This window comes from Plecotus auritus, assembly GCF_963455305.1.
Source record: "Plecotus auritus genome assembly, chromosome: 3".
NCBI lineage: Eukaryota > Metazoa > Chordata > Mammalia > Chiroptera > Vespertilionidae > Plecotus > Plecotus auritus.
The window spans coordinates 189,482,297-189,495,124 of record NC_137772.1 but is presented as its reverse complement, the minus strand read 5'-3'; the positions used below and the strand labels follow the sequence as shown (position 1 = coordinate 189,495,124).

General features: G+C 38.0%; 1 protein-coding gene across 1 annotated transcript in view; it reads left to right on the top strand.

Moving 5' to 3' along the window:
- The window catches only part of FAR2 (fatty acyl-CoA reductase 2), a 151,888-nt gene that overhangs the window by 137,084 nt on the left and 1,976 nt on the right, over positions 1–12,828 (top strand). Inside the window, exons 7-11 of the mRNA XM_080662856.1 lie at positions 387–505; positions 2,109–2,176; positions 4,865–5,036; positions 9,277–9,406; positions 12,227–12,354. Coding sequence (XP_080518982.1) covers positions 387–505; positions 2,109–2,176; positions 4,865–5,036; positions 9,277–9,406; positions 12,227–12,354 — 617 coding nt within the window. The remainder of the gene's footprint in view (positions 1–386; positions 506–2,108; positions 2,177–4,864; positions 5,037–9,276; positions 9,407–12,226; positions 12,355–12,828) is intronic.

Below are 12,828 nucleotides of genomic sequence, written 5' to 3'. Positions count from 1 at the left end.
TGTAAATTAGTAAGCACTAGCAGAAAACATTATTAAGAAATGGTAAACTAATACAGTATAAATGGGAAGTTGGGGAAAACTTAATGCGTATGAATTAATTTTTAAGATGTGAAAAACTCTTCTTGGTGTTTGTTAATTAACTAAATATATTACCTCTCACAAATTTGAGGACTTTCACTCCCTAAAGGAACCTAAGGACCACTCATAGGGGTTCATAGAAGTGTTGGCATTTGAGATGAACGTGGCTGGAAGGCTGTGCAGGCTGTGACATCAACCTTGATATAGTAGCCTCATAAGCAGTGGGGCAATGGTAGCTGTTATTACTAATTAGCTCCAGCTGTTACTTAAGACCTGGCTCAATATATTATGTTCTTCTTCCCATGCAGACGGGGAAAGGGCTTCTCCGGGCCCTGAGAGCTACTCCAATGGCTGTGGCAGATGTGATTCCCGTTGATACAGTCGTCAATCTCACCTTGGCTGTAGGATGGTACACAGCAGTTCAGAGGTGAGGATGCTAAGCTGGCTTTCTTTCAAATATTTAATGATAATGAGGGTAAATATATTAGGCCTATTTTCAAAATATATGCATTGTATTGTAGAAGACCCCAAATGTGACAGGGTATATGTTTCAGTATTTTACATAGTTCCAAATATATAAGTACTATTGTTTATAAGTACTATTTAGTACTTCATTGATCATAAAGTAACACCCTTTAAATTATTAAACCATATAATTCTTTTTAAAAATATGTTTTTATTGACTTTGTAGAGAGAGCAGATGGGAGAGGGATAGAGAGATAGAAACATGGATGAGAGAGAAACATTGATCCTGCACACCCCCTACTAGGGATCGAGCCTGCAACCCAGGCTTGTGCCCTGACTGGGAATTGAATTGGAATCGAACCAGGGACCTCTTGGTTCATGGGTCAAAGCTCAACCATTGAGCCACACTGGTTAGGCGAATCATAGAATTCTTGATAACAAAAAAAGCTTTTCTTTTTATTTAGTAATCTAAAATAGAGCTTCCTATTTTAAAAACAAAGGAGAAAAAGGGGAATAAAATGAGAGCATATTTTGTTTCACTGACCTGCTCAGTTCCTGATAAATGCCTAAAGTTCAGACCACCATGTATGGGGTATTTACTGATACAAAGAAAAAGAAAAAAAAAATTGGTTATTTGCATATTTGGCTCTGTTAGTAAATGATAAACAGAATTAAATGTTTTTGGGTTTTTTTGAGTCAGACTTTTCCAAACCAGCAGAACTTAGTTGGATTTAGGAAAAAACCTAGTCTGTAGTTTTGCCCAATAAACATGTCTATAATTTAGAAATATGATCATTCTCATCATCATTAATGCCAAAATTTCTGTTCGGGTCTGAGTTCGTTGTCTTGCAAAATCAAAGAATGAGTTCATGGACAAAGAGATGAGCAAAAGCAAAGTTTATTAGAGATAGTAAAGTAATAAAGCTCCCTGCAGCAGAGAGGGGTCCCCAAATGGGTTACCACCGAAGCTTCTTTGTCTCAGGGGTGGGCAAACTTTTTGACTCGAGGGCCACAATGGGTTCTTAAACTGGACCGGAGGGCCGGAACAAAAGCATGGATGGAGTGTTTGTGTGAACTAATATAAATTCAAAGTAAAGGAGCGGATGGGAGAGCAAGAGAACCCTCCGCTCTTTCGGCTCCGTGGGCCGGATAGAACAGCCGAACGGGCCGGATCCGGCCCACAGGCCGTAGTTTGCCCACGACTGGTAGGGGTTAATATGTGCCCTGCTAACTTCCCATTGGTTGGTCTGAAAAATTCTGCTCTAGCAATATCCATACATTTTAAACTTCAGGGTTCCTGCCCCTAACTGCCTAATCTAACTCCTCATCATGATACCTCCATTTGCTCCACAAATATGTCATCCTATTTCCAATCTCTTACACACATACACACACTTTTCCTCCACATCTTCCATTTTGCTTAGCCAAAAGAAGAAAGGTTGCCTAGGTTACCTTACTCATGAGAATTATTGAAACATCCTTTTTTTACATATTATTTTCCCTTATCTTTCTTTGATGAGTTTTCCATTTTGTTTTATTTACCTAATTTTTCTTCTATTTTCCAGACCAAAGTCAACGCTAATCTACCACTGTACTTCTGGTAACTTGAATCCCTGTTACTGGGGTAAAATGGGTAAGTGCCCATAGCGATGTAACTATATGACTACTATGTCTGCCACAGGGGAAAAATTAGACCAATTGTGTCATGAAGCTTAGATCTAATGGGGAAAAACACACACAAAAAAATAAGAGCTAAAATAATTACAACTGTATATGTGTAAGAGTTAAGTATAATGTACCAAAGAAGGGTCAGTGGGAACATCTGCGTGATTATAAGCAGTAAGTGGTCTGTTAGTTATAGAGATTTTTTTTTTTTAAGAATTTTTTTAATACATTTTATTGATTTTTTACAGAGAGGAAGGGAGAGGGATAGAGAGCGAGAAACATTGATGAGAAACATCAATCAGCTGCCTCCTGCACACCCCCTACTGGGGATGTGCCCGCAACCAAGGTACATGCCCTTGACCGGAATCGAACCTGGGACCTTTCAGTCTGCAGGCTGACGCTCTATCCACTGAGCCAAACCGGTTAGGACTGTTAGTTATAGAGATTTTAAAAAATAAGTGAAACCAAGTAGAAGTCAGCAATAAGCAATGTCAGTGATCAAACACTGCTCCTGTGGGGGCCACTGTTCCTGCTGCGGCCACTGTTCGCTACATTGCTACATCCCTGACAATGTGAAACGACAAAGTAGATTTAGAAAAGTCCAACAATATAAACTGTTATTGAGTCAGGGATACTCTTCACTAATTATGCAGTTAGCCATAAGAGTCAACTTGAGCCCTGGCTGGTGTGGCTCAGTTGGGTGCACTCTTATGCACCAAAAGATTGCTGGTTCGATTCCCAGGCAAGGGGGCATGACCGAGTTGCAGAAGATAGCCGATTAATGTTTTGCCCTCACATTAATGTTTTTCTCTCTTTCCCTCTCTATTCCTCTCTCTCTAAAAATCAATAAAAATATTTCCTTTAAAAAAGAGGAACCTTGAAGGTGTCTGGTTGAATGAATGAATCCTGCATAGAGTAGAAAATTAGCTAACCAATCTTGAACTCCTTTGTCAATTTAGAAGTTGATTTTCTTGTCAAAATCTGAAACTTTAGATCACCTACCTATTTTTAAGTACTAGATGTAGAAAAAAAAATCAAATGTACTTAATATTTTAGAATCTGATTTCTAATTCAGAGCACTCAAATGTGCTATCTGCAAAGTTACCACTTCAATGAAAATTAAGTGAAATTCTCTAGCAGTAAAGTTCTTTAGAGCATATATCCAGTTATTTAGGTTATCTAAATAATTCTAAAAACGTTTGGAAATAAAAATATAAAAATATATCTCCTATACCACAATAACAGAATTAAGATATCATTCATAAAAAGATGCATTAGTAGCCACAAACAAGATATTTTAAGCTCTTAAATAAAAAGATGTTACATGTAAATTCTATTGCTGAGATTCAAAATAATCTTCGTCCATGCCAATAATTCTTAATATCTGTTTTATGGAATTATAGAATCTCGAGGTTCAAAGTGATCTTAAAAATAAACTGGGGGTTTGCTTTATTTTACATATGGGACCCAGAGACTAAATGATCTATTCAAATTCATATGGGGAGCTGGTGCCTAAGATAGAAGACAGGTCTCTTGCCTCTCGTGAATGTGTAGTAACCACTCCACTAGTGATTCTTAAAAGTAAATATGAATTCCTCTGGGAGGAAAACAGTCCAGATTTCTGGTTCAGAAGTTTCTTGAGAATCTTTTCTATATAGGGTATATATTTTTTCATATAGATTTCCAAGTGGTATCTTTTAAAGAAATAATCTTATTACCATAACTGCTGTCTTCACAATTGAATAATGCATTTATGTATATTCTTTGAAAATTCTACATAGATAAAATGAAAATGGAATACAAATGAATATTGAAAATTATTACTGACTTTGCAAATATACATTTAAAAAATTTTAACACGGCTTTTCCTAAGTGAAAATATATAAAGAAAAAATATATTGTGAAAAAAACCTCTGGAGATAAGAGTAGACAATTGAGTCTGATGTATTCCCAGAGAAGTAGAAATCCCAAAGAAGACTGGTCTTTAAAGTGAACCAGCACATAGGAGTCCTGCCTTTACAGCCTCTCTTTCCCTGAAGCCCTTAGGTTTAAGTAGCCCTTTATAAGGTTTAAGTAAAATGTTAAGAAACTTTCCTGATAGTTCCTAAAGTAGTGATCCAAACAAGGAAATAAGTCCCCTAGGCTCTGTCTTGGGGCTTTTAGAACTACTAGATAACCTTGGAATTGAATGATGGATTTAAGTTTTTCTGAATAACATTCATTATACTGATTAAAACTATTTCTTCTAGAAGTAGTTTTAAAGATTTCAAGAAAAGGACCCAATTCTTAACCTATTCACTGCCTAAAATTTGCAGGTAATTACTTGCCAGGATAAAAATCTTAGTAATCTCAGAAATTGTTTCTTGACTCTATAGAGCAAATCCTTATTCTTTATTGTTTTGACCCATTGCAATTGCCATCCACCACAATGGGCGCAGGGGTCCTCAAACTTTTTAAACAGGGGGCCAGTTCACTGTCCCTCAGACTGCTGGAGGGCCAGACTATAGTTTAAAAAAAAAAACTATGAACAAATTCCTATGCGCACTGCGGGCCCGGGACGAGTCGGCTGCTAAGCAAGACAGGCAGCGGCACCCGGCGGGCCGGATAAATGTCCAGACTTATTCCTTACTTCAATCTCCCCGCCCCCCACCCCCAGGATTCCAAGTCTTGGCAACCTTTGAAAAAATTCCATTTGAGAGAGCTTTTAGGAGGCCATATGCTGACCTCACAAGCAACACCTTCACAACCCAGTACTGGAATGCCGTCAGCCACTGGGCCCCTGCCATCATCTACGACTTCTATCTACGACTCACAGGAAGGAAGCCCAGGTGAGAAGCTGGGTCAAAAGCTTTGAGAGTGTGGCTGCATGGAAGATTATGACTCCAAAGTCCTTAGCCCTCCCTTCAGCTGGGGATCAGAGGTGACAACTGAATCTAACACACACACACACACACACACACACACACACACACACACACACACACACAACTTTTGGGACAAACAAAGCAACAGTAGTGACAAGCCCCATACCTTTAAAACCCTCCATGATAATAAAGGAAGTTAAATGTTAAGGAACTTGCTTGATGAATTCAGCAAGTACTCATCCACCAAAAGAGAAAAGCATCTGAGACCCTTGTATCTGGGGTTTTCTAAATTGTTAGGTAATTTTCAAATGTACAATAATGATACCAGCCTCAATTACACACCCACGGGAAGATACATTTCTCACAACGCCCAAAGAGGACATGCTCATCATCCCAATTTCACAAATGAGGAAATAGAAGCTAAGGGGAAAATTGCTAATAATCTGAAAGGAAGTGATGGAGGAAAGATCTGGAGAAATCTAGATTTACTGTCACTTGGAGGTGAGTGAAGACTTTAGAGGGAACAGGGTAAACAGTATGCAGAGCTTAGGTGCTGTCACTACGTAGCTGTGTGACGCAGGACATACTCTTTTATCTGTCTCACTTGAATATTATGTGTGTCTGAGGAGCCATCATTATCATCATTACCAAAAGCAACTCCTGCAACCAAGAATCAGAATTATGAATTGTCTGCCTTCAGTGATAGCTTCTTTATAAAAGAGGACGTCTTTCTCAGCATGTTTCATTTCCATCCTTATTATCGGAGCAAGTGACTAAAACATAGGCAATGTAGAGTTTATTTAAATTTGCAGAGACCTTATTAAGAGCTCATCACTCAATAATTGTCAATTTCTCCTTGAACAAAGTGAAAAGGGGACACTGTGGCTATGGGGAAAATATTTGTATGGGGCTTATTACATAAAAATGGGAAAAGAAAAACAACATTGTAAGCAGAAATGCTAGACTTTAAAATATATCATAGATGGCCCTACCTGGTTTGACTCAGTGGACAGAGCGTCAGCCTGCTGACTGAAGGGTCCCAGGTTCGATTCCGGTCAAGGGCACATGCCCGGGTTGTGGGTTCGGTCCCAAGTTGGGGGCGTGTAGGAGGCAGCCAATTAATGATTCTCTCTCATCATTGATGTTTCTATCTCTCTCTCCCTATCCCTTCTTCTCTGAAATCAATAAAAATATATTTAAATATATATATATATTAGAGGCCCGGTGCATGAAAATTCATGCACTGGAGGGGGGGTCCCTCAGCCCGGCCTGCCCCCTCTCACAGTCCGGGAACCCTCAGGGGTGGAAGGCGACCTGGTGATCAGGGAAAGACAATGCCCTCATCACACCTCTGCTGCTGCCATTGCCAGCAGCACAAGCCTCGGCCAGCCCTGGTTACCTGAGCCTCGGGCGGCCCTGGGCGGCTGAGCAGCCGCCATCTGAGGCATGCCTGCGCCTCGGGTGTCGGCTGGGCAGCCGCCATCCAAGGCTTGCCTGTGCCTCGGGCCAGCCCTGGGCGGCTGAGGGGACTGGAAGACTCCAAAGGCAGGCGCAAAGAGAGGCTGGGCCCACCTGGGGGCAGGCCTGGCCATGCTGTGCACTTGCTGCCCCAATAAGGGGACTAGGTGCCACCATCTTGTGGCTGTGGGTGCCACCATCTTTGAGGGTGTGGCAGTCAATTTGCACATCCCCTCCTTATTGGCTGTGGGCACCGCCATCTTTGTGAGGGCAGATGGTCAATTAGCATATTCTCTCTTTATTAGATAGGATATCAAGGATGGAAGAAGACCTGTATAAAATGCAAAGTTTAGTAAGCAGAGAAGACAAAGAAGGGACCCAATACAAGTCTTTATGAATTTTGTTCTTGAGAAATTGAATTGTAATATTTGTGGGAAATTGGTAGGTTTTTGATAGACATCTTAATAATAATCTTTATGGCAGAAATCCTTTTAGAACCTTTCCTCACCACATGTATTTGATCTATGCATTTACAACCACATATGGAAATACATATAGTTTGGCTTTGAGTTAAACAAATACCAGTGCACATGAGTTTTTTGTAGAATGTGCCACTGGTTTGGCAAAGATGCTGAGGGGTGGTTTTGCTGGATTGGAGCATATGAGGGCTGGATGGAGCCCTCAACAAAGGTTCTGTCCATTTGCAATTGTCAAAATAAAGACAACAAATGGCATCTCTTTGTTACTTTTGAGCCCCAAGTCCTCAGCACTCCCTTGTGTTCATCAAATATTCAAGTTTTATTCATTAGACATTCAAGTTTTCTCCTCCATCAGATGTTCATTAGACATTCAAATTTTCTCTGCTCCGAGTTGCTTCTATTTCTCATCTATTTTTTTATTGGGTTGGCCTTATTAGTTTCTGGAAACGTGTGTGTGTGTATACACATCTATATTTGATATATTTCCTCTAAGTCTGTTCCTTACAGCTTTGAATATGAAATTTTTATAATACAAGGGGAGCTACATGTAAGTTTGGAGTCTGACTTCTGACTTCACCAGTTTAGCCACATGAGCCCTAAATTACTTAACCTGCCGTGAAGCCTAAATTTCTCACCTGTAAAAAAAAAGATAGTAATCATAGCTATTTTATAAGGTTTTTGAATAAAAGTGTGTAGAATACAGTAACACTATTATTACTAAAGAAGGTCTAAATTTTTATGTGATAAAATGAATCACTTTTTGGCTTTTGCATTTTATGTTTTAAGAAGACCTTCTCTACTGGAGAATAAGAAATGTATTTTTTCTTTATAAAAAATATTATGCTGCTGAAACCGGTTTGGCTCAGTGGATAGAGCGTCAGCCTGCGGACTGAAGGGTCCCGGGTTCGATTCCGGTCAAGGGCATGTACCTTGGTTGCAGGCACATCTTCAGTGGGAGGTGTGCAGGAGGCAGCTGATCGATGTTTCTCTCTCATCGATGTTTCTAGCTCTCTATCCCTCTCCCTTCCTCTCTGTAAAAAATCAATAAAATATATTAAAAAAAAAAATTATGCTGATATAGTCCTGTACATACAATATCATTGCACAATGATTAAGAATTAAAACAAATCTATTGAAATCACATCAGTTACATCAGAATTATAGAATGGATGAAGAATGTCTTATTTCATTTGGGCTGCTATAACAGAATAGATTAGAGGGCTTATAAACAACATAGATTTATTTCCTACAGTTCTGGAGACTGGGAAGTCTAAAATCCAGATGCTGGTAGACTAGGTGTGCTGAGGACCTGCTGCCTGGTTCCTAGACAGTCATCTTCCTGTGCCCTCCGATGCTTCGAGTGAGCTTTTATAAGGGCACTAATCAACTCCCAGTCTCCTCCTTTAAAGACCATCATACTAGGGGGATATAGGTTTCAAAATTTGAATTTTGGGGGAACACAAATATTAAATCTGCAGCAAAGATGTTAGATAATAACAGCTAAATAGAACCCTGTTCTGATGCTTGTATCACGGAGCAATTATTTTACCTCCTAAGAATTTCCCATGATACAATGAGAGTACCTCAGGAGTCATAAAGTATGTGGGCATTAGGATTGACCATAAATAAAACCTAATTCCCAAAACAGCATAGGAAGTCATTGCTGAGTTACTACTATCACAATTTGCCTGATTAAGGGGAAAATCAAATGTTCTATAGGCCAAAGGTGACTTGTAGCCGTAAGTCCTAGGTTTAAGCATTAGCCTTGTAACCACAAACCTATTAATCCTTCTGTAAAATGAAGATAAATAATACAGATCTTGACTACTTCAGAGTAATATTGAGAGGAGCAATTAGATTGCATATGGAAGTTTTTGTAAGTTGTTAAGTTGGCAAGTTCACACAGCCAAGCTGGTCCAAGTCCTGACCACAGGATTGAAAGACGTGGTCCACTTTAAGTAATGGGACACAGGATGGCGAGATGACAAAAGCAGAGGCTTTTTGAGGTCAAAGCTGGTTAGAATTTTGGCTTCCACACCTATTATTGTGGCCACTTTATCTTAAATTCACTTTACTGCATTCATACAAGTGCAGATTTACACCTACCTAACTGGGATGCTATGAGAATTAGTGGAGATGAAGATTGGGGGAGGGATAATTTTTATATCTTTCTCAAAGATAATTTCTCACGCATTCCTGTAGAGAACAGGGAAGCAGCCATCTGTGCTATGCTGATGATATTGGCTCTTATCTGATCTTTAACTCAGGATGACAAAGCTCATGAATCGGCTTTTAAGAACTGTTTCCATGCTGGAATATTTCATCAACCGGAGCTGGGAATGGAGCACGTGCAACACAGAAATGCTCATGTCCAAGCTGAGTCCTGAAGACCAGAGAGTAAGTACAGCACTGACTTAGCCAATAGGAAAATCTTGCTCACTTGGAATTTGTAAGTATTTGACCTGAAAAGTTGATGAATAAAGTTCTAGTTATATAAACAGAATTTAAAAAAATATATATTTTTATTGATTTCAGAGAAGAAGGGAGAGGAGAAGACAGAAACATCCATGATGAGAAAGAATCATTGATTGGCTGCCTCCTGCACGCCCCCTATTGGGGATCAAGCCCAAAACCCAGGCATGAGCCCTGACTGGAAATTGAATGGTGACCTTGTGGTTCATAGATCAATGCTTAACCACTGAGCAACACCAGCCGGGCTATACACAGAATTTTTTTTCTCTAAGAAAATCAGTCAATGCTATCAACACAGTTGCAGGAAACAAGCTTAATGTAGGTAAAAAATCAAGGGTCTTGGTCTTCGGTTAGATCCTCCCTGCTGTTCTGGGGTCTTCATACACTTAGCTTTCTTTGTTCACTCTCCCAGCTGTAATGTTCTCAACAAACCCTGTGTATCTATATCTTTACCCTAATAGCCATAGCATATGACTTTGATAAAAAATTATAATTTTCTTGCTTGTACACTCTCTCCTCCAGTTCTTATCAAATCAAAATCATTTGGCATCTCTAAAATAGTTTCTTTCTTATCTTTTTAAAGCTAAACTCAACTCCTATTTATTCTATCTCATAGAAGACCTCCCTCCATCAGTATTGCCCTCTCCCCAGCATTGTCAATCTTCTTCCCTATAATGATTTAATCAACTCAGACTTGTATTTCTTAAAACATGCCTTCACTTTAATTGCTTAGCATCAGCACCATTTATTTCTTTATATTAACTTTGTGGTGGTAACAAACAAGCCCTGAAATCTTTGCATATTCTGAAATTCACAAATATATAAATCTTTTGTGCTTTCTACATGCTCCTAGCTTTCCTTCTCAAGGAATCAAGAGTTCCCTGATCATGTCATTAGTTTGCAATTTAACTTTAAAATTTTCACTCTTGATTGACACTTTCCCACTGAAAAAAAATTTTTAAAGGAAAAAAACATTTCTTGATTTAACTAGTTCTTGACAGCATGTAGAAGAAACCAAGTCATATTGAGAATAAACATTAAGTGGGTAGCTAGCCTGGCTTTGCAGCTAAAGATTTTACTCCTAACATACCAGCCTCATAGAGCACGATTCAAATCCAATCCTAGAATTTATGCCATGGAACCAAAGGGTTACTTGCACAATCTAACACTATAAACATTAGATTGATAAACCAGATGAGATTTAGAAGGATATTTTAATTGAAATCATCACTGAGTACCTCTATAATTAACATGAAATAGACCTATTTTCAGAAATGTTTACATACCTTATACAGACAAAATTCTTCTAAGCACCTGTTTGAAATGCATGGCTGATTGATCAAATAAGCTTATTTTTAAAAACCTCAAGCTATTGTACATTATTTTAAAAATTAGCTTCAAATTTTATGTATGCTTATCTTTATTGCATTTCTCCATAGAATTTAACCATCTAAATAATTTAAAAGGTAATGAGCTTAGAGTTTCATTTTTGACATTTTACTATTTTAAATTAAAATCACTTAAAATGTCATGAAAAAATCAAATCTGTAGTGGATTTAACATGCAATTTCAATACCCTAGCAAAGATAATAGTCCTGAATACTTGGATGTAATTGCCAAACTCTGGGATGGCTCGGCTTCCAATTTGATTTGCCCCATAGAATCAGGTTTCCTAACCAGGGCTTCATTGAAATCTCACTTAGAAAAGTGAAATAGAATAAAAGAAAAGGCCGCTGTTTGTATCAATAAGTACGTAATAGTGATATTGTGGAAAACAAACATATCCAAACAAAACTATACTGAATTACTTTTGGAAAGCAATTCAGCTTTGGACAAATCTATGAAGCTCTTTGTAACTTGTTAATCTCATCTGCTCTCTTTGATAATACTCAAAATCATCTCAAAGATTTGATATTTCTTACAATAACAACATATATAAACAAAATAGAAATAAATTGAATTAGAATATGAAGTCAAGGATAAAAATGAAAAAATATAATGTCTATCTATAGTATACAAGATCCTACCTAAGTCATTCCTGTTGAAGCAGTGAATTTTTTTGAGCTTTTTGGTGGAAAAGGAAAAGGGAAAATAGTTTCATGGTATTTTTTGTCCAGGAGGAGAAAACATACTAGTGTTCCAAGAGAAGTAAAGCTTTCCTTACCACTTAATACTAAAATAACTGTTCTGAACGGCTTCATTTAATGGCACACTGAAAGACATAATGGATATCTCTAAAGCAAATACAAAATATAAATTCTGCTAAGCTACTCCTCAAGGCTTTGCTTTCCAAAGTTTGCCTTAATCTGCATAAAGTGCTGATATTGTAGGAAAGGTAGGTAGGCCAAGGGACACCATCAACATTTAAGAGAAATGGAAAGAAAAGGATGCATAATTTGTTTTGGTCCCTAACATATTATTCCATCACTTTTAAAAATTATTAATCCACATTTACCTGAAATGAAATTAGCTTTCACCAGACTAATAACAGTTCCTTAAATTTCCCTCACAAGACTTCCTGAAGATCAAGTATTTGTGCTTGATCCATGTTTAAATATTGCAAGGAAAATAATAATCTATATCATCAGGTCCTTTGAAATAGCAGCTCAAATAATCTCCTTTGGAGGGATCCAACCTAAGTCTTCTAAACTGACTGTTGCTTATTTTTGTAAAAGAAAATTTAGTGAACTAAGTGATTGTCCAGCCATGCAATTCTGGCAATCCTTTTATCTTTTTGCCTTTCAGGTATTCAACTTCGATGTGCGCCAGTTGAACTGGTTGGAATACATTGAAAATTACGTTTTAGGAGTCAAGAAGTACTTATTGAAAGAAGATATGGCTGGGATCCCAGAAGCAAAGCAACACTTAAAAAGGTAAGCGTAGTCGATCAGTTAATATTTATGTGTATCTGATTTTACACCAGACATGAAATCTGAGCCAGGGAAAGGAGGAATTAACATTTTTTTCAGCATTTACTTAATAATAGGTCCTTCTTTTTATACTATGCCCTGTGATACACTGCTTCATTTACCTTCACCACACCCCTATGAGGCATTCTGTTATCCCATTTTTATCAATAGTAATGGTCATTTGTTCATAGTCACACATGAACCAAATTTGAACCCAAGTGTCTTTGATTCTTCTACCACACCCTATCATGTGATATAGAGAAAAAATACCCAGTAGGCAGGACTGATCAGACTATGTAACATGGGCATAACCACTCTTCAAGTCCTTCAGCTGCCTTAAATTTGTCATTAATCCCTTAAAGGACAAAGAATTACAATAGTCTGGTATAATTCTGGCAGAAGCAAAGGGTTTTTAATAGAGATAGTAAGGATGAAAAC